Source organism: Pteronotus mesoamericanus, unplaced genomic scaffold (assembly GCF_021234165.1).
Source record: "Pteronotus mesoamericanus isolate MK-2021 breed Mesoamerican mustached bat unplaced genomic scaffold, CSHL_Meso_final scaffold_85, whole genome shotgun sequence".
NCBI lineage: Eukaryota > Metazoa > Chordata > Mammalia > Chiroptera > Mormoopidae > Pteronotus > Pteronotus mesoamericanus.
The window spans coordinates 75,511,034-75,533,185 of NW_026555329.1; the positions used below are offsets into that span (position 1 = coordinate 75,511,034).

Consider the following 22,152-nt stretch of genomic DNA (forward strand, 5'->3'; position numbering starts at 1 on the left):
TGAACGGGCAGCCCCCTGTATGCAGTGTTTCTGCCCAGAGAAGCCCACCAGAAACTCAGCACCCAAACCTTTTTGGCAGCTGGTGTTACAGGCTGAATTCCGTCTCCTCCGAAATTAATATGTTGCAGTGCTAACCTCAGAATGGCCTATTTGGAGATAAGGTCTTTAAAGAAGTGATGCATGTTAACCAGGCCATTGTGGGTGGGCCCTTTCCCACTAGGACCGGCGTCCCGATAAGAGGAGGAAATTAGGACAGAGACATACACAGAAAGAGAATCATGTGAAGACATAGAGAGACGGCCGTCTGCATGCCAAGGAGAGGGGCCCCTCCGAAGAAACCACCCTGCTGACACCTTGACCTTGGACTTCCAGCCTCCGGAATAGTGAGAAATTTCTGTTGCTTGTCACCCGTGTTGGTAGCGCGAGCCAGCTAACGCAGCTGGCCGCACAGCGCCCTCTGTCGATCACGAACCGACAGGCCGGGCTCAGAGAAGCATAGGGGGCGTTCAGCGGGAACCTCGTTGTTTGTGCCAGTGGCCCAGGGACAGCCAGCTACGCTCACCGGGTCCTGAACGGCGGGAGCGCTGCCGACACCCCGGCCGAGAGCCTAGCCTACCTCGCCAGCAGGGCCTTGTAAGACAGGCCTCTCGGGCCTGCTATGGTCACTCTGCACACACGCTGACGCTCGCAGGAGGAGATGGGGTGGCTTTCACTCTCGCCCCTTTAAACTCCCTGGAATCTGCAGGGCTGCTGAGGGGGCATGAGTGTGGGCGGGGACAATGACGTCAGAGACATCGATCAGCCCGTATCCTGGGCCTGGGAGAGGACCCTTTCTTGCTTCCAACCTGCCATGGGACTCAGGCTTCTCTGTGGTGTAGCCTTTTGTTTCCTGGGAGTAGGTGAGTCCAGGGAGTGAATGGCAAAACCCCCCCGCCCTCCTATTATTTCTGGACCCTGGTTACAAGACTTTCCCCTCATCGGGCTTCTCGATGACCTCCTTTTTCACCGCCTTTCCCCCTCTTTCACAGGCCCCATGGATGCCGAAGTAACCCAGACCTCAAGATATCTGGTCAAGAGAATGGGAGAGAAAGTTGTGATCGAATGTTCCCAGGATATGGGCCACGACAGAATGTTCTGGTACCGGCAAGACCCAGGTCTGGGGCTGCGGCTGCTCCATTTCTCATACGGGACTGGCCTATATGAGAAAGGAGACTTCCCTGACGGGTACAGCGTCTTCAGGCTGAAGGAAGAGGAGTTCTCCCTGACCCTGGGCTCTGCCAGCACCAACCAGACATCTGTGTATCTCTGCGCCAGCAGTGTATCCACAGCGTTGCACGGCCGCCGCCTCCCTGCACAGAAAGGGCAGGTGCCGGGGGAGGCGACCCAGCTGAGGGCAGAGTCACGCCGGCTCCTAGTGCACGCCTGTGCCGCTCAGAAAAGAAGGTAGTGCCTCAGTGGAGGCAAGCCCACGGACACACATCGTGGCCAGGAGAGCACAGGGTTATTTTTTATGCCCCACTCACGTTCATTTCCACATCCCCAAGTTAGCCTGCCCAGACTTCTGTATTGTCCCCAACCTAAATCTATGAGACTCGGCCCCAGCCATGAGGAAAAGTCCTCGCACCTATGTGCACACAAGCACTGTTCTACCTTTTTTTTTTTTTATCAGTTTTTCCTTCCCTTGCTTATCCTTGTCCCTCTTACTATCATTTACTGCTGTGACCGACGTCTTTGCACTTAATTAATATTTCACTAGGGGGCACTCACACAACCTAAACTCCTTCAGGTAAATTTTATTGTCCATCTGCTGATTCAAGAGAAAGCCTGTGGAATTTGAATTCCGTTCATTCAATCTAAAAACAGAAAAACTCTGATAAAATCTATCATTCTCCATGTTCTCCAAGTGGTCAGTCATGCTCTATTGGGAAATTCTGAACAGGGAAGGAATAAATTATGATGCAGAGGTTGTAAAAATTAGATTATTCCTGTATACACGATCACCTGGAAAAGCATGTTTATTTTTAATAATGAAACATCCATCCTGTCAGTAAATATTAACTGAGCCCTTTGGGAATGCAACAGAAATGTAGAGAGTATTGGAAAACGTGGTAGATTTCACAGGTGTATGTATTTGTTAAAACTTATTTAATGGGACCTAACAGTTGTATAGTTTATTGTATGAAAATTTCACCTAAGAAGGAACTGTAAATAAATATTGAACTATAGTTAATTATGTTCATGCTGAAGTGTTTAGAAGTGGAGTATGCTTTCAACTAACTTTTAAAGGTATCCAACCATTTAGAGAAGTAGATGGATAGTTGTAGGATACAACCATAAGTAGCTCTATCTAGATGGTGGGTGCATGAATGTTCATTATAATACTTTCAACTTCTATAGATTTTGGAAATTCTCATCATAGAATTGTAAGTAATAATAGGCAAATATTTATATACTGGTAATGAACTAAAATTTAAATATATCAATAAGAATACATTGTTAGTAAAATAAGAAACAAGGCACAGGATGATCTGAGCTGTTTGCTCCTATCTGTGCTTAGAAAAGGTCCAATCGGACGCACCTAAACTTGAGTAAGTCAGGAGTATTTCTAGTAACATATGTAGCAAACTTACTGAGGGGGTGTTTCTGGAGAAAGTAACTTACATTTTGCTCTCTTCTTTGTATGTTTTGATATTTTAACCATGTGCATGCATTAATTCAATAAATACATTACAATTCTATGATAATTTAATATGCATGATTCCCTTGGAAAAAATCTAGAGACACCACTGCCGTTTGAAGAACAGGAAAAGGGAGAACAGTATCTTTGCTGTTGTTTTAAAAGAGAAAGAGAAAACCACTAAGGGGGAAATGATTTGGAATTCAGTAAAGAATAGGAGTCATTTGGTAATTTTAAGAAAAATTTGAGATGAATGAAATAGAAAAAAAGGATCTTGGCTTATTTTGACAGAAGCTTGATATATTTGACTAAAATATTTTACTATATCCCTAGAAGTCTGGAAAAAAATGGAGTGCTCTGTACTTTTCACCAGAATACTGCTTATCAGCGTTTATCTTGAACCACCAGCTCTGGTACCTCCTGTAGATGTAGAGGCTACACACACACACACACACACACACTCACCCTATAGGAGAAACGGTTACTGGACTATTGTTATCCCTAACATGCTGCATTTCCTCTATCAGAAAGTACACTGTTTCTCTAGTTTTATTTTTCTGAAATACGGATAAGTTCTCTAATCTATATTCATTTCTAGTGTAGCACTAACCACCACCCAAAAATAACAATTGTGTTTTTCACAGCGCACCTTATCACAGATGGACTCTCAGAATCAGTGATATATAAGGCAGGTTAGTTTTCCAAGAATTGCTTTCTATAGGTCCTTGTTTCCTTTAGGGTGTTGGGCCTGGCGTTCTCAGCCATCCGCCAGATTCTACGGTCAAACAACTGCAAAAGTGAGACTGTCCTTTAGAATATGGATGTTACCATTTGGGTTTGGGGGGCACATAGGCTGGGATTTGGGTCCTACCTCGGTCACTTACTCTTGGATTATGTGAATTTGGATAGGTTATTTACGGTCTTTATGTCTCATGTGTAAAATTTCCTCATCTGTTAAAATGGGATAATAGTAGCAAAGTAGCCTAACCTATAGATAGACTGAAATAATACATGGAAAGCGGAGTATAAGTGCTCAAAAAAAATTAGCTCAGCTTTTATGCAAAAGTAAAGTATTTTATTGGGAGGGAGGAAATCAGGAGCAGAGGCCCATTTACTGGAGGATGGGCTGAGAGAGGAATAATGGGGACAATTTCGGACAACGAAGACGCAACAGAGTTGAACTTCTGAGTTATAAGGTACCCCTGTATTCCAAGGTTTTACCTTAGTTATTTGAGGTCAGTGCTGCATCCCATTCTTCCTGTTCTCCATGGTGATGGATGGCAGTTGGACACTGGGACGCCTTGTGGGTGAAGAGCCAGGCACCTCCACTAGGGGGGCAGACTAATTTCCTCCATATTTTGCAGAAACTCAACTTCCTACTTACAGGAGGGGTAGAGACAACCCACAGGAAAGGGACTACACAGTGGTGAGGAAAGATGAACTTGAGTTTGACATCTTTAGTGCTTTTTCTCAGGGAAGAGGAGAGGGTATCGCCGAAAGAAAAGATGCTGACTTTCCTTCTACTTCTCCTGGCACGAAGTATGAGCCTTATGGGGTGGGCAAGTCTGGGGTTAATGTTAATGCTGAGGAGATGAGTAGAGGGTCTGAGTCCACCAGTCAGAGGATGGGGTGGGGGGCAGGTGCTGGATTAGAGGATTTGCAGAATAACAGTTGGCAGAACAAAATGGAGGCTGTGCCACAGGGTTCTTTGGGAGCCAAGGTGATGTTGGAGCAAATAGTAAAAGACCTTCCTGCCTGGGGACAAGCTGGTCCGCCCTCACGGGTTTCTCTATCTCCCTGCAACCAGGCTCTGTGTTTGGTACTGTCATCTCTCAAAAGCCGAGGAGGTTCATCTGTCAACGTGGGACCTCTGTGACGATCGAGTGTCAGGCTGACAGCCAACTTGTATACATGTTCTGGTACCGTCAGCTTCCAGGACAGAGCTTGACACTGATTGCAACTGCGAATCAGGGCTCTGATGCCACTTACGAAAGTGGATTTAACACCATCAAGTTTCCCATCAGCCGCCCAAACCTAACGTTCTCCACTCTGACTGTCAGCAGCGTGAGCCCCCAAGACAGCAGCTCTTACTTCTGCAGCGCTGGGGACACAGTGCTGGGCACAGATCAAAGACCTGAGCAAGAACCTCAGCTGCCTCCTCCCTGCTCTCTCCTCCCTGTTCCCTCCTCCCCAGCTCTCATCCAGATGAACCTGAATACCCAGGCTGAAGAAAGGAAACCACCGCTTTGGGGCCAAAACAGCTGCTGCTGTGTTGGTGGGTGGGTATGACTGTGCATGGAGGGACTGAGAGGGAGACAGAACTTGTAGGACTAGCTGGAGGGCTCCATCCACAGACAGGAAGAGTGGCTACTGGGAGCCTGAGATAAAACTTCCTCCAGAAGAAAATCAGATACAGTTTGCCTTCGAGTGCCTGGTTCAGAAATGCCCTTTAAGTATTTTAACTCAACACTCTATTTAGCCTCTTCTTGATCAGCATACCGTATTTTGCCGTGTATAATGTGCACCCACATTTTTGGGTGCATTATACATGGGATTATTATACCCATGGTATGTAACCATTATATCCATGTATAATGTGCATCCTTATTTTTCCCTCAGAAATTTGGGCAAAAATGTGTGCATTATCCACAGCCAAACACACACACACACACGGTAGTTCGGAAGGCCCTTAGTCACCTTCATAGCACACTGGTCATAGGACACTGGCGGCATTATGCTGATGGTTCTTGGTGAACAGAAAACATAAAGCACTCTAAGTGCCTCCGTATATGACAGACGCGTGCCAGACCAATGTAAAATCTGCAAAAGTTCAGGGACCTGCCACGTTGGTGAGCTTTCGAGTAGTCCAGAGGTGCGGGACACGTCGGAATATCCACTCTAAAGCGAGAGACAAGCTGCTGCAACTTACTACCATCTGCCGCGCAGAAAGAGGCGTGACGCCTCCCGGGCCTCTCCGGACTCTGGGGTTCACATATACTGCAGGTGGGTGTGCTGCTCTGGTCCCTTACGGTGTCTTCTGTAAGGCAGGGCGCTGGCTGGGAACACAAGAGTTCTGTAGCAGAACAGGGCTGGGATGAAAGCTGCGTGCACCCCGGGTCAGACACCAAGCAGGCTCAGTTGTTCTTAAAGTGCCTGCGGCCCGCTCCAAAAACAATAGGGCTCTCAAGGCCGGTGCAGAGAGGTTTGGTGTAAAGCGACATTCTCTTCTACCTGCCAACAACTCTTCTTCCTTTGAAAAGCTGCTCCTGGCTCTTGACTGAATGCCCTAGCATGGCATTCAGGACCGCGTGTCACCTGACCCCCGACACTGGCAAGCTGGACAAGCGCAGAGTTTTCTGTGATAAGTGGAAAATGTATAATCAAGACCAGACTCAAGCACAGCCGGAAGAAGGGAGGATTTCATTTCAAGAGCAAGTCTCAATAACATGGTACCCACTTCTATTTTACCCCCGACCTTGACCCTCAATCCATACCCTAGGCTGCATGGGAAAAGCATGGGCCTGTTTTCGGGATAGATTCGCAGGGTCGTCTGGAATGCCCGTTGCAGTGTAATACCGTGCGCTCCTGAAGGGTAGCTGTGAAGGGTAACCCTCCGAAGGGCGGAGCTTCAGTCCATGCGTGTGGACGTCCACATTTTACAGACCGAGAGACAGCCTGAGGTACAGAGCTCCCTGTGTTCAGCTCTCCCTCACACTGGCACCTAGACTCTACTGTTCATTCACATTTCCCTTCTTTTTGCTTCTCTGTGCTACAGTATGGGTAATTTCTTTAGACACAGTCTCCAGTTTACTAATTCACTCCTCAGCTCCAGTAAGTCACTTACCCTTTTAATTGACTTTTTAATTTAAATTATATTAATTTTCATTTCTAGGAAATCTACTTGGGTCTTTTATCAATAGGAGTGGTTGTTTTTTTGAAGGTGTCTTGCTCCTTGTGTATCTTTAAATTATTCCTTTAAGGATATTAAGTGTCTATTCAGCACTTTAGCTGTTAATGCCAACTTCTGATGGTCTTTGCTCTGGTTTTCTTGTTTGCAGGTTCTGGTGATTCTCGCTCAGGGCAGCTTAGTTCTTTTTGCCTCATGTAACTTGACATTATGAATTCATCTTTGCGAATACTTTAAATCCTGGAACAAGAAGCGTTTCCCAGAAAATATTTATTTTTGCCTCTGCCAAACTATTGGGATGAAACAGACCTGAAGATGTTTCACTTTGTAATTCTCAGCATGGACCTTCTTGGCCATACAATGTCTATACCAAACACCGAAGGGTTGACAACTCAGTGTCGTGAATATTTAGAGGAAACATTTTTTTACAATCCTCTACCCAAAGCCACAACCAAAAATAAGAAAATTTGTTGTTAACTGCCTGTGGGGTTATTTTGCTCGTTTTCCCTTTCACTACCTGTGTAGCTCTTCCTGTGTCCCAGCTTCACACAGAACAATTGCCATCTTGCTCCTCGTTCGGTGCAGGGCCCAGTAGGTCTTGTCCACTTTCCACACGTGCCCGTGGGTCTCCTGCCAGCTTCCTGTCCTGCCTCATGCTCCCATGTCCCTCAGGAGTGGGCAGCTTCACCTACAGGTAAGCCTTGGGCACATGAGCCCACGTTTCTCCTGGGAAGCAGGAAAACACTGTGGAGAGAAGCTTGAATTCTGTCAGACAGATCTGAGTTTAAAACTTGATTCTACTGCCTTATTACTAGATTTAACCTGGAAAAAGTCCCACAAGTTCTTTATCTATCTCCACATATATAAACTAAAGACAATAGTGATACCCACAAAATGAGACAGGAGGGTTTGCTAGAAGAATGAGATGCAATAATCCACATAAACCACATAACACTGTGCCTGGTAGAGAGAGACCATGCAATTTACTTAGTTACTATCTAAATTTATTTCTCACTGTAATACATGAAATTTTACCACCAGCAATTCCTTTCTTGAGGCTAGCTATTGTCCTCTCTGAGAAATTTTTATTTATTTTTACAATTGTTTTAATTACAAAATAAATGCATGTTATTATAATATATACAAATTATTAAAATAAGAATTTAAATAAAGTTAGATCATACAATACATACTATTTTATAATTTATTCTCTTAAGCCAATATTTCATAAATACCATTTTATGTCAAAAAACATATTTTATATTTACTTCTATAAGAATATTTTAATGTATTAATGACCATCCTTTATATATCAGCTTTTACAGTCAAAACCAATGGCAAGGTTCAAATCCATATGCTAGATGACAGGGTCATTTAATTTAAAAAGCCATGGTTGTGTGTATTGGTTTATTTCTGTTACAGACTCAGCAGGCAATAACAAAAGCCCCTTACTCTACCTTCACATGACTGACTCCTTCTTATTTAGATTTCAGCTCAAATATCATCTCCCCAAAGAGATCTTTCCAGGCCACCTTACTAACTGTTGACCCAGCCACCCCTCACTCACACCGATTACCACTTGATCCTATTTTAATTACACCTAATCACCATTGTCTGATAGGAATGCATATGCCATACATGCATAATCTATATTCTTATTTACCGTCTCTCTCCCATTGCTATACACACAAATACACATACATGTCATGAAAGCAAGGACCTTTCCTATCTTCTGCATCCCTGTTTCCTTATTGCTTAGAAAAACCACAACACCCCCAAAGGAATTCCCTAACTATATACTGAATGCTATGTACTGAGTTGTGTTCCTTCAAAATCCCTGCGTTGCAGTCTTAACCCCCTTGCTGTAGAATGGGACTGTACTTGGAGACAGGTCTTTGAAAAGCTCACTAAATCAAACCGAGGCCCTTGCAGTGGCCCCTCATTTCATCTGCCTGGTGTCCCTGTCAGAAGACACGAGGACCTAGGCAAAGAGACACGAGGGTTGTGCCCAGCGAGGAGAGGCCATGTGAAGGCACAGGGAGAAAGCCATCCTCTCCAAGCCAAGAAGGGAAGCCTCAGGAGAAACCAAGCCTGCGCACACTGTGATCTTGGGCTTCTAGCTCCCAGACATGTGGGAAAATAGATTCCTGTTGCTTTGTTATGGCAGCCCTAGCAAACTGATACACTGAATAGAGAAATAGGATTCAGAAATAGAGGAGAAAATGGCCAGGAGGTATGGACTTCCTTGGAGAAAAAAGTATTTGAATTTAGACAATGTCAGCCTGTACGGAAATAAACTAGATTGTTCTAACACGGAGGGGACAGCTGCTTCGACCTTTAGATTTGGATAGAGAGGTGGCCCAACAACATGTGGCAGGCCCTTTGCCGTCTCCCTCCAAGTCTGGGAAAGAAACAGGTGTAATCGGTTCTAGATATGTAAACCCAGAACCTGCTCAAACACAGTAGCCTTGAAGCAGACGTTCCTCAAACTGGAACTGTGTGGTTGGTGCCTGAGTGGACTGAGCACTCACTTTTGAACCTGGGAGCCTTTCACAGATGCGGCTATAGGACAGGTTGGCCTAAAGGAAGTAGAGGGACCAGTCGGCTACCTTCAAAATGGACAAAACAGTCTAGAACTTGATGAGCCAATTGAATGGAGGGAGCCCAGCTGGCTTATCGCCAAACTGGTCTTGTGGGGCTCAGTCTGAATCTAATATAATTTAGGCAAATAAATACACATCTCATTCATTAACCTCTGAGTATCATGGAGAAGTCACAGCTGCTGCAGTAAACACGCGCCCGCGTGGGTGTCCCTCCTGGGCTCTCTCCTGGCTTTCTTCTTCTTACTCTCCAATAGGCTTGGGAGTCACTCACGCAGCTCTCATAGGTCCAGGGAGGGGACAAAGGGTGACTGAAATGTGAACAGTGAGACATCATATTATAGGAACCAATCTGTCTTTAGATTAAAAAAAAAAAGCTTCAATTGCTAAAGACATCCCCATCACCCCTCCACAGAAGCCTGAAGAATATATAACATAGGCAAATTTCCCCCCTGGACATGAAACGTGCCTGCGTGTGCTGGCTTCAGGGCGGGGAATAGCACAGGGCTGGGGTTACTCGAGGAGCAGAGGTTACTCCAGGTAGCCGATCAGCCAGGACCAGTCCATGCCTCCACGCCTCCCTTTCTCTTCGATTCTTCTGGGTCACACCAAGTGCCCCTGTGCTATCCAGATTCAGGGAACCCCAGGCTAAGATATTCAGGAAAATAGTTCTTATTGGGTAAAGAGAAATTGTGCTGTGGGGGAATACATTGTTTAGGAAAGTAAGGGATGAGGAAAGGAGCTAGGGTTTTGGAGGAAAGACAGCCCAGAATGTGATAATCTGGTTGGAGAGTGAACAGGGATGGTGGGTTCTAAGAGCTGAAGAGAAACACCTGAGCTGGGGAGGGGCTCGAAGAAGAAAATATTGTTTAAAAAAGAAATTCATGATTTGGAGTGTGACCAAAATCTACTTTTCAGACCCCTGGGAAGTCTGCAAGACTCTAACAGGTAACAACACAATGGGAAATGAACTTGGCCTGAAGAGGGAAAGGGTCTGGTGTCATCTGTTTGTTCCTTAGCCAGGTGACCCTGGAGATGTCACTTCGCCGCTGAGCTTTAGATTCCTCATTGGTAGAAAAAAGAAAATGGCGCCTCCCGCCCACCTTGTGGAGCTGCACTGAGCACCAAGGAGGGGAAGGGGGGCCGAAGGTCCTGGGGTCTAGCAGGCTCTAGCACCAGGCTACCACGTTACAGCCCGTCTCCACCACTGACCGGCTGCGTGGCCTTGAGCAAGCTACTTCGCTCTCTACAGTTCATTTTAGCCTCTATAAAATGGGCACCCCCATGGGTGGCTGTGATAATAAAAAAAGTTTTAACAGGTCCCTGAAAGACTTACACAATGTTTGGAATAGGAAGCACAGAGAAACTATTCAATATTATCATAATTAAAAGACAGTGCTTTGAGCCATGGCTCAGTTGGTTGGGTGTCAACCTGCCAATCAAAAGGTCTCCAGTTCGATTCCCAGTCAGGGTGTTACCAAACAGCCAGGGGGTCCTGCAACCTGCCGCCACCCTCTAGGCAACATCCCAGAGGCCATATTTTGATGATAAGGGAAAGGATTCTTATTCAAAAACTATACAATTTTGGAATAACTAGTTTCCACATACATTAGTCACTTAAAGCTAAAACTCTAACTCTTTAGTTACAGCTTTAATCACTCAAGCCTACCAGTTAAGGCTAAACTCTTTAACACCTGAGTTCTCCTATCATTCCCCGTTAGTTTTTAATTATCTTATTTCTATAGGGTTAGTTTACAAACTAAGACAACCTAAGACACAAAAGCTACACAATTTTGGAGGAAGGGCAGGCTTCTGCCTCAGAGCCCGTCCCCTGTAGACCACCCGAGGAAGGATAACCCTGCCCCCTTCTGCCAGGCCAGCCCGACCCTACGCTGTGCCCTGAGGTCCTTCCCATCCAAAATTCATACAAAATCCATCCACATTACCGTCTGTTGGGAAACGCAGGCAGCTGCAGCATGATCATCCAGGCATCCTCGAGGAAGAAGAGCCCGAGAGCCCGAAAGCCAGCCTGCCCAAGATCCTCGAGCCTTTCTTTTACTTTGAATCTTCTCGACCATAATTCCACGCGCTCTGGAGGCACTCAGCTTCTCAGCCAATCCCGTCCTAGGCTGCTTACCATTGCCTCAGGCAACCTCCCCATGTGGCCCCTTCCTACTTCTCCCCAGCAATCTGATCAGATCTCTCTGTATCAAGGGCACATGCCTGCATTGCAAGTTCGGTCCCCTGTCATGGCGCTTGCAAGAGGCAGCCAATCGATGCTTCTTTCTCACGTTGATATTTCTCTCTTTCTCCCTCCCTTCCCCTCTCTCTCTAGAATCAATAAAAGAAAAAAAAAAAAAGACAGTGAGTTGATATGTTAAGCACTATGAACTAGGAGAATGTCTTAGAGAAATCAACAAAGGAGTCCATAGTTCCAATCAAAGAGTACCAAGAGCTGCATAGACTTATCCAAACTGAATTGGGGCAAAGGCGGACCTGAATCCATCCTGCACACCTGGATCCATGCTCCACATCCGAGCCTGGGCTATGATGTAAGGGTCCCCACCTCCAGCGATCGTCTCTGCCCGTAAGGTGGTTCCTGCTACTTTGAAGAAAATTAACCTCATGGTCTGTGTGCTGTGATAGCTTATTCTAAGATGGAGCACAAAATATTGGGAGAAGGCTGGTTAAACTCTCATGTGCTCCCTTTTAGATAACATCAGAGCCACAAGCACCAATGCCAAAATTTTCTCGCTGATCTCAAAATAATTTTCTATATTCTACCAAGAATTACCTCCCGATATCTGCCCAGGGCATGCTGGTATGGACAATAAGAGTCTCTCTTTATCCTCTAAGGAGGGACTTCCTATGAAGACCCCCCCATAAGGGAATAAAACAAAGTAGCATATTTGGTGGCATTACAGGACAATTATAGTGAGGCTACATAACCTGGGTCAGCTACCTGTGAGGCTAGAGAGGTGTGTCATCTAAGCCTCGATGTGCCCTAGAAGGCTCCAGGCCATGGCATGACAAGGCTCTGAGACCAGGTGCCAGGTGGAAGATTTTCTCAATCCTCTATTTCTGCCAAGGAGACAAGCATCAGGAGGGACACAGGAGGTAGTTTGTCCTCTGACTTCATGGCAAATAAACCTTTAGAGGACACCTGCCAGGATTCCCAGGCCTCACCATGCTTTCTGGCTTCCTGTGGCCTTGAGGCTATTTTTGGATCTGTATTCTTGGGCAAGACAGAACCTTTCTGAATCTTGGTCCCATCTTCTATCAATGGGCATAACTTTCTTCTCCATGCCTCACAATTAAAACATTTGAGAGACATTAAACTGGAAACTCAACACAAATGAAAATCAGCATGGAATGTGCGAAAGCTCTTTCAAAACTGCCAGGCACTGTGCAAACTTAGCAGGACTCCCACCTGCTGCAAGCCCATCTGCGGTTAGAGGGTCCACAGTGAAGACAGGGGACAGCTCTGAGCGGCGGGTCTCCTGGTGCGGGGAAGCCATGCCAGGCACTGGGCCAGAAGACGCCGCCTGAGTCCCTCTCAGCCCCATAAGGCCCATGTCGGCATCTCCCCCAATCCACTCTGGTCTGCGGTTGCGCCATCCCTCCAGCCTACTTTCTGTCTCTCCACCGGGCGTCTGAGCTTTCCTCACTTGATCCTCCAGCTCCAGAACATTTACTCATGTCTCCCTTTCAGAGAAGTCCATGAACTCTGCCTGCTCTGGCCCCTGAGCTCGGAGGAGCCGAGAAGTCTCTTCATCAGAAGGCTCCTCCACCCACCTGACTCCCGTAGACTGGAGCGCAGACTAGTTCCGTCTCCATACCGCTGGCCAGGTCGTACCTCGAAAAATCACAGGGCTGCGTCTCGGTGGCCATGGCAGGTCCCAAATTGAGATCAGTCTGGGGAAAGATTGATTCTCTGTGGAACCCAGCACAATAGTCCCATTATATCTAAAATAGAAAATTGCAGAAACTTGTCCCCACCCCTCCACACACACTGCATCTTTGTTTTTGATCACCCAGGACTTGACCCCTTTACCATGTGCTAATCCCTCTACCCACTGTTGAGCCTCTGGCCAGAGCCCAAATTTACCATCTTCCAAACCCTTTCTAATATCTGGTTTTGTAGCACATAATTCTAGCTCAGGCTGTCAGCTCTTAGCAGGTGGGGCAATTTTCATCACCATTAGTGCCGATTCCCATGGCATCGAGGGGGCTCTTCAAAAGAGACCCCATCATAGTGTAAGTGACGGGAAAGACCAAGGCCTCAGTGGTGGGGAAGAGGAGGACTGTGGTGTTGTTCTTCTGCCCCCCAAATGTATCGGGCAGACTCCCATTCAACCCTTGCCCCATCTGCTTTCCAAATACCCCCCTCCGCACCCTTGGCAGGCAGGAGAGCAGCTGAACGCCCAGGCTCCCAAGAGACTCTTGCCTCTTCCTTCTCATCACCTCTTCATGTTAGGATCCTGGTTCCCCAAAGCCCTAGGTTTGACCTCCCTGCCCGCTGGGTCAGCGTTGAGAGAAGGGTCACAGACAGAGACTCAGAAAAGACTTCTTTCCTCACAGGGGGCTCCAGGATACCGAGCCATCCCGCCCGCTCCCAATATGAGCCCTTTGTCAGAGTGAGTTAAGTCAGTCTCCAGAGGTGAGGGGATTCCTCAGGGCCAGGATCTCTTCCCAACCCTCATCCGCTCAGCTTGAGAAGGCTCCGCTGAGATACGTCAGGGCTTAGCTTCCCCTGTTGTCCCCGTCCTGGGACACTTCTGGGAGTCAGCTGCTCTTCCTCTCTGCCCTCAGAAGGCAAGTTTTCTAATCACCTGTAAGTCACAAGCCCACGGAGTGGCCAAACATAGCAGAAGTGACGCAAAGCCCTGGGAAAAGGAAAGCTGCAGGTGTGCTCGTAGGGGAGCAGCAGCGGCCCTCCACCCCCGCCCTGTCCGCCCCGCCCCTCCTGGGGAGGCATAAAGGCTCGCCACTGTACACCACTCGCCCAATCTCAGCTTGGCCACCATGAATCCACTCCTGATCCTTGCCTTTTTGGGAGCTGCTGGTGAGTCCCATGCATCCGCTCGGGGTCCTCTAGCCCTGTCTCCTGATGGCAATGCCTGCCCCACTGTCGTGGACGTTCTGCCTCCCCTGCCTAGCACCCCTCTGTCCTGTGCCGGGGCTCTCTGTAAGCCTCGCCTCCCTCACCTTCTGCCCGACTCCACTCCCAGCCCAGCATCATTCCTCCATCTCAGGGCTTTTATTGGAGTGGCTGGACAGGGAGACCAGGTGAAGGCGGGCCATGGGCTATACCAGTGCTCTGCTCTGGTAGACCAGGCTTAGCTCTGACAGAGCTGGGCTAGTGCTACCCTGGCTGCCCTTGACCCCAGATATGCCTAGGGCAGCTGGAGGAAACACTCAGGCCAGAGCCCTAGCCCTAGAAGCTCTGGCTTCTTTGGCCCAGAGTATGGCCTGTATGTTGAATCTTTAACTCTTCCATGTCATTTCAAGATTCCCAGGTGTACGGCCAAGGTTGAGAATCAGGGTTCTATTGGCCAACAACAGTGCCCACTTTTGTCCCATCAAATGGGCCTGGGGGCCGCCCTCCCCAGCCTCCCCGTACAGAGTTGAGCTTTGGGAGAAGCTCAGAGCTGGATGCAGTCAGAGCTACTGAGCCAGGAGATTTTCCTGCTGGGCCAAGCCATCCTGGCAATCGGGGGCTCAAACAGCCGTGGGCAGTGGATCAGTGATGAATAAACGAGAGGGAAGTGTTCAGTGGGCACAAAAACTGCATTCGGAGCCGTATCACATAGAGGGCGCTATGAGGGCCTTTCTTGGTTCTTGGCCTCCTGATGCCCCCAGTCTGGGCCAGCGCCCTGCGGGGTACCCAGCTACACGCCCTGCAGACACACAGAGAGATTGAGGGGGGAACCGCCTCCATTGAACTCACAGGGGTAGCAGTGCACCCCGACAGCCAGTCGCCCTGGGCTTCCAGAGTGCCAATTAGCACGATCCAGCCACAGAGCTGGCTCCACCTCTCACATGCTGCTGAGTCAGCTTCTCCCTCCTGTCTCCACTCAAGTTGCTTTCCCCGCGGATGACGATGACAAGATCGTCGGGGGCTACACCTGCGAGAGGAACTCCGTCCCCTACCAGGTGTCCCTGAACGCCGGCTACCACTTCTGCGGTGGCTCCCTCATCAATGACCAGTGGGTGGTGTCCGCGGCTCACTGCTACAAGTCGTAAGTGCCTGGCCTTCTCCGAGAGCCTGGGTCGGTCGGGGGGAGGGCAGGGGAGGGGTAAGATGGATGGGAATTGCGGAGAGGAGAAGCTGTCAAAGACAGCTGACGCCCAGGAGTAGGGGAGACAAGGGGCACACGTAGGAAGACTCTCACACCCAAAACAGATAAAACAGCGAGGGCTACAGTCATGAGAACATTCCAGAAGGGGCTATTCAGGATGTAAGACCCAGTGAAGAAATAGGCAAGGACTTCACACAAGTAACCTTTGCCAGTTGGCTGCACACTAAAAACACCTAAGAAACTGTTAAAAAAATACTGATGCCTGGGCCCTATCCCAAGGTAATTAATTCGGAGTTTTCTGGAAGAGCGTCTGCATGTTGGTGAGTGTTGAACGCTCTCTCTTGCAATGATTCTGTTCCATAGCAAAGCTGGGAATCACTGCCTCGTAGACCAAGGGTTCTCACAGCTGAGTGTATGTCAGGGTCACCGGAGGGCCCGCTGGACCCCGGGCGGCAGGGTCACCCCCACCCCAGGGACACTCATTCAGCAGGTCTGGGGTGGGAACTGAGACTTTGTATGTCTAACAAGGTCCTGGGGCTACATTTTGAGACCCATGGGACTAGATCATCCAGAATGACAGAGCTGACCAGACTGGGACACGAGGGAGTGAAATCACTGCTGCACTTAGCCAGGCTACAGAGGGTCAGGAAAGTCTGGGGGGCTTCAAAGCAGCTCATCTGTGCCCTTGGCATTGGCGATATGGAGCGGGGGGTGGGGGGGTGGAGCTTGAAAAGCTGTTAAAGAGCCATGGCAGCTGGACCCCTTCACCCCACCCCCTCTTCACGAACACCTGCCTCTGGAGCAGAACGGCTCTTGGTGTCACACCTGTGCTACCCTGTGACATCGCCACCGCCTGCCCGTGAGCAGGAAGTTCAGGGTCCCGGGGAAGCATGGGGATAGGAGAACAGGTGCTCAGGGGCTTCCCTCCCAACAGCCGCATCCAGGTGAGGCTGGGCGAGCACAACATAGAAGTGACGGAGGGGGGTGAGCAGTTCATCAACTCTGCCAAGGTCATCCGCCACCCCGGCTACGACAGCTGGACCCTGGACAACGACATCATGCTGATCAAGCTCTCCTCGCCCGCGGTCATCGATAGCCGGGTGTCCTCCATCTCTCTGCCCACCTCCTGCGCGCCCGCCGGCACCCAGTGCCTCATCTCCGGCTGGGGCAACACCCTGAGCTCTGGCAGTGAGTGGCGCCCTCGTTTCTTTACCCTCTGACTCCCCATCGTTCCCCAGAACCTCACACTCCCGAGCTCAGCCCCCTCTGCAAATGATGTCAGTGTCCTCTACACACAGGGCTCTATGCTGGGGACCAGAGGGATGCCGAGTCCCAAGGGGGTGACCCCAGGTTAAGACAAACAAAGCCCTTGCCACGGCCACCTCCGGGGAGGAGTCCAGCGACGGTCATTCTGGGAGCTGAAGCGCGTTGTTTCTGCTGGGGTTTACGTCCTTGGGGTCCTCTCCCGGCTGCACGTCGCCCCGCCCTGGCCTGACTCACATTTCCCCTTTCCTTTATCTCTTCCTGCTCCTCCAAGTCAACTACCCTGAGCTGCTGCAGTGCCTGGACGCCCCACTGCTGTCCCAGGCCCAGTGTGAAGCCTCCTACCCCGGACAGATCACCGACAACATGGTGTGCGCCGGCTTCCTCGAGGGCGGCAAGGATTCCTGCCAGGTGATTGGCCCCCTCGCGGGCGCGGACCCCTGCTCCTGCCCCTGGCCTGTCTGGGAGTCGGACTGGAACCCCCAGGCCGTGGGGCAGTACCCCCCTCTTTTCTCACACTTTATCAAACGCGTCCTGCCTCCTTCGTCCCCAGGGTGACTCTGGCGGCCCTGTGGTCTGCAATGGGGAACTCCAGGGAGTCGTCTCCTGGGGCTACGGCTGCGCCCAGAAGAACAGGCCTGGTGTGTACACCAGGGTCTGCAACTTCGTGGACTGGATTCAGGAGACCATGGCCAAGAACAGCTAAAGCTCCCACCCCATCCCTCTGCCATAGCTATGCTAATAAAGGGACTGACTCAAGAGCCTGTGTCTGTGCTGCTCCCGCCGCCCCCCCGATTCTGGGAAACGTCTTCCCACCGGGGTCAGATGGGCCCTGGCCTTCATGGCTGAGCAGAGGACCCCCCTCACCCCCACGTGCGCCGTAGAGTCCTCACTGGGAAGCATGTGAAGAGGTAGAACCCCCAAAAAGTCATAAGCAGGGGGCGAAGGCGGGCTGCTTTCTAGCAGAAGGCACGTTTCAGAAGGCAGCGTTAGAGGCCCGCTGACCTCGGTTGCACTTGCGCACAAGGCTAGGGCGAGCCTACGGCTTCGGCGAGCGCACAGGGCGCAGGCAAACACAGTTCTCCGTGCGACACATCAAGGGCAGCACCTGGGCAAACAGTTTGGCCTCTTCCGAGCCCCTTTGTCACATGCTCCGACCCAGCCTGTGCTCCCTCCCTGCAGCCCGAAGCCCCCGCTGGGCCCTCTGTCTTGATAATCTGCCCATGTGTCCTCCCTGGGTCTCCATTCCTCAAGCTCCAGAGAAATTAGCCTTTCGTTCACGTCACCTGACGATACCAATGTGTAAGCACCATAATGAGTGCTTTACAGACATTTTCAGGGGTCGTTCGCCCTCCACTCTGGAGTGGATATTATCCCAGTGGTCCAGACAAGAAAGCAGAGGTTGGTTTACCCTCGTCCCTCATCCAGCAAATGGTCGATCTGGGGGTGAACTCCGTACCTGCCTGGCCCCAAAGCCTGTGCCCTCTCTAGCCCACCTCGCGGTCTCCCTGGCGGCCACTGTGGTCCCTCAGCTCTGCTCTTCAGCGTCTCTCCAGCCCATCCCCTGCCTCACTGCACTTCCAGGGGGGCCTGGCCTCCCGCCCACCTTCCAACACTGCGTGCAGAAGGGTCCTGCACGTTCCATCAAGTCCCGATTCATACCTTTCCAGATCTCCTACAGCTTTTAAAGCGGAACCCAAGCTCCTTATCCCGGAGGCGCAGGGCTATTGCCACTCTGCCCCGCCCTGTGTTTCCAGCCTCTCTCCCTGCTCCCCGCGCCGCCCCCCCCCCCCCCCCCCCACGAAGCTCCAGTGTTCTGAAGTCCTGGTGTTTCCTCCAACGAGCCATGCATCTCTGACCTCTAGCTCTGGACACTACGGTCCATCTGGCCTGATGGCCTTCCCACCTGCCCCTTCACCCTCCTCAGAAAGGTCTTTCCTGACTCTTCCCATTCCCGATTTTCCTCCCCTCACTCCTGGGCTGGTGCCGCTGGCCCTGGGCTTGCGGGAGGTGCCCTCCTCCTGAGCCTCGCTGACAGCCCTGCTCATGCCGCCTAGTAAACACGCATGCGTCTACTTCGGCAGTCGACACTGAGCTCATTGGGAAACAAATCTTGTCTTGTTCATTCTGGCACATCTCGTGATTAATCAATGCCCAGAACACAGGAGGCCCACCAGTGACGGAGTGAATAAAGTATGACCTAGGAGCGGAGGGAAATAAACTGAAGGAAGACAGAGTCTTCCAGGAAAAAAAAAAAAAATTAGTTCCTAAGATGTGATCCTTGGACCAGCAGGCCCAGAATCACTTGGGAATTTAGGAGAAGTGCACATCTCGGGTCCCACCCCAGGCCTGCTGAGTCGGAAATTCTGGGATGAGACCCAGCGACGTGCATCTTGACAAGTCCTCCAAGTCATTCAGATACAAGCTAAAGCGTAAAAACCCACGTGGCCCAGAGATTCCTAGGCCGCTCTTTTGGTGCAAGCAGTAGTGACTAACATTTTTACTATTTCAGGCGGCATAAGGAATCGGTCATTATTATTATTCTTATTTTACCGATGAAGAGCCTGGGGCTTGAGGGGGTGTGGTGGCTTGCCCAAGGCCACGCAGACAGAAGTGGAGAGCCTGGGTGGGGGCCCCGGAAGTCTGGTCCTGGGAGGTGCGCCTCCCTGAGGGCCAGCACCCTCAGCAGCCTCAGGTACAAGGGCATCTCGCAGAGCCCAGACCTTAAGTAAGGAGGCCTGGGTGCTGACTCCGGATGTTTCTGCATCGTGTGCAAGTGACAACCCATGTCGCCTCCAGGTCTGTTACCTCTGAGGAAATCAGGAAACACATTTTAGGTTAACACGAGGGTATTGACATGCTTGAAATGTTTCAAGAATTGCGCATATATACGATGTTATTTATGTATCTTCTCCCCATGCTGACGCACGCCTGAGAAAGGCACACCCGTAACCCGGCTTTGTGCTCCGTCCCGTGAACACCATCCACATTCCTCTCACCCCCTCAAGTGGCCACATTGAGAAGTGCAGACGAGCAGGTACTTAGGTTTTAAAAAATGAGGAAAGGCTGCCCTCTGCTGTCCAAGATGATGAATGATCCCACTCAGCCCCAAGCTCTTAAAAAAAAAAAAAGCTGCTTGTACGCAGGGCACGTGGCAGTAGGACAGAATGACAAAGCTGGGACAAATCCCATCAGAATTAAAAGTAGCTGTGATACCAAGACAGAGTGGTATTATAATTTTCAAGGCCAGTCAGGATGAGGGTCCCCAGCTAGATGGTCCAAAGGCATTTTTCTGAGAGGGTCAATTATTGGTAGACCCAAGGGGTGAATAAGACAGGAAAATACACAGAGGTAAATCAAAATAAGTCATTACATTAATGAGACTGTTTCTCGATGTGGAACAGGAATAAAGACACGGTCCTGCGACCCATGGCCTTTGATTTGGACTTACGGTCGAGTATGGTGAGGTCTGTCACTATCCCTGAGTGAAATAGTCTGTCTTACCTTTCTCTTTTTCCCCTAAATTCTAAGAGACACAGCGCTGCACCCACTTGTGACACTACCAGGTAGCACTCTGGTGTTTTCCACGCTGACACCTGTCCTTTTCCATGTCGGGGACAAGCAGTGGGTCCCCAGCCTGGCACTGAAATAGAAATACCCAACATAATTTAGGGCTTGATTGTTTATTTCAATACAAATTAGTCAACTCAATCCTAGAATTTTTAATTGAAAAGATCCTGGGACTACTCAGAAATATGCATTTCTGAGCTTCCTAAGAGATCGGAGTCTCATTCAACAAATTCACGAGCATGAAACAGCTTCTTATGTAAACTGGTCTTCTTTGGCAAAAATAATTTTGTAAATTAAACAAGTAGTTTTTTTCCTAATATAACAGGCTTCAAAGTATTACTTAAAGTACTATTTTTTTAATTTTTCTTTTCTTTAAAATACTTTTGCTTTGCCTTGGCCTGGTAGCTTTGTTGGTTAGAGCGTCACCCCAAGATGCCAAGGTTGAGGGTTCGATCTCTGTCAGGGCACATACAAGTAGCAACCGATGAATGCATAAATAGTGAGACAGCCAGCAAATTGATCTCTCTCTCTCTCTCCACCCCCCTCTCTCTCAAATCAATAAATAAAATTTTACTGTTTTTATTTTAAATAGATAATATAGCTTATAGGGCTCAAGAATCAGAACAAGTCAACCCTGAAAAATGTTACTTCTATTTCCACTTTGCTTCTCTCTCCTCCACTCATTCCTAATAGGTAATCACTCTTATCCGTTTCTATTCCCTTCTAGTGTTACTCTATGCAGAATCAAACAAACAAAAGTATAATTCTTATTTTGCCCCTTTCTTAGACAAAAGGTAGCGCACAAGAATGCTATTTTGCAGCTTGGGTTTTCCAGTTGATAACATACCTTAGAGAACTTTCCACAGCAATGGGAAACATCTCCTCCTTTTTCAGCACTGCATAATGTTCCAGCTCGTGAATGTATCACAGTTTATTCATCCAGTCCCTCGCTGATGGGCCACATGTTTTTCTCAATCCATTTTGTTACTCCAAATAACGCAAATAGTTTACACACATTTTTATTTGTATTTAAGGATATTTATGGGATAAATTCCCGTAGGTAGAGTTCTGGTTGAAAAAGTAAATGCATTTTGTAATTTTTATAGATATTTCCAAACTGTTCCCCATAATGGTTGTCTCACTTTGCGCTCCTATCAGCACTCAGTGCCGCGGTCCCCGCTCTGCCTGCGGGGGATAAGGTCCAAGACCTCCAGTGGGGGCTGAGATCGCAGACGGTATCAAATCCTATATATACCATTTATTCCCCCATTCATACACACCTCTGATAAAGTTTAACTTATAAATTAGGCACAGACAACAATAACTGATAATAAAATAGAATAATATTAAAAATATACCATACTAAAAGTTATGTGAATGTTGTCTCTGTCTACATATCTCATTGTACCGTACTTACCTTTTCACTTATAGGAAGCCCTGTACGGCTTCTCTTTGGCCTGTCTGAAGCGCCAGCATCACTGCTCTTGTGCTTTGGGGCCGCTACTAGGTACAAAGAGGGCGGCTTGAACCCGAGCACTGTGGTACCATTACAGCTGGTCTGACAACTGAGACGGCTACTGAGTGACCCATGGACAAGGCGCGTCACAGTGTGGGGAGCTGAACAAAGGGACGCGTCACCGCCTGGGCAGGGCGGAGCAGGATGGCGCAAGGTTTCAGCCTCCTGCTCAGGACAACATGCGATTTCAAATGTATAAATGGTTTATTCCTGGAATGTTCCATTTACTATTTCCAGACCGTGGTTGACTTTGGAACGCAAAACTGTGGCTAAGGAGTGGACTACTATATGTGCAAGTGCATTTTTCACCACACATT

General features: G+C 49.0%; 1 protein-coding gene and 2 gene segments (V, D, J or C); all 3 read left to right on the forward strand.

The window, feature by feature from the left end:
• LOC129063361 (T cell receptor beta constant 1-like) overlaps window positions 1-22,152 on the forward strand; it is a 117,753-nt gene that overhangs the window by 79,037 nt on the left and 16,564 nt on the right.
• LOC129063362 (T cell receptor beta constant 1-like) overlaps window positions 1-22,152 on the forward strand; it is a 47,617-nt gene that overhangs the window by 17,722 nt on the left and 7,743 nt on the right. Inside the window, 3 exon segments of the C gene segment in view lie at window positions 1,029-1,318; window positions 19,427-19,444; window positions 20,208-20,216. Of these exon segments, the coding sequence occupies window positions 1,029-1,318; window positions 19,427-19,444; window positions 20,208-20,216 (317 nt within the window).
• PRSS2 (serine protease 2) lies at window positions 14,208-17,494 on the forward strand. The gene is made up of 5 exons (XM_054564402.1): window positions 14,208-14,249; window positions 15,267-15,426; window positions 16,421-16,674; window positions 17,024-17,160; window positions 17,303-17,494. The coding sequence occupies exons 1-5, from the start codon at window positions 14,210-14,212 to the stop codon at window positions 17,453-17,455; spliced, it is 744 nt and encodes a 247-aa protein (XP_054420377.1). The 5' UTR covers window positions 14,208-14,209; the 3' UTR covers window positions 17,456-17,494.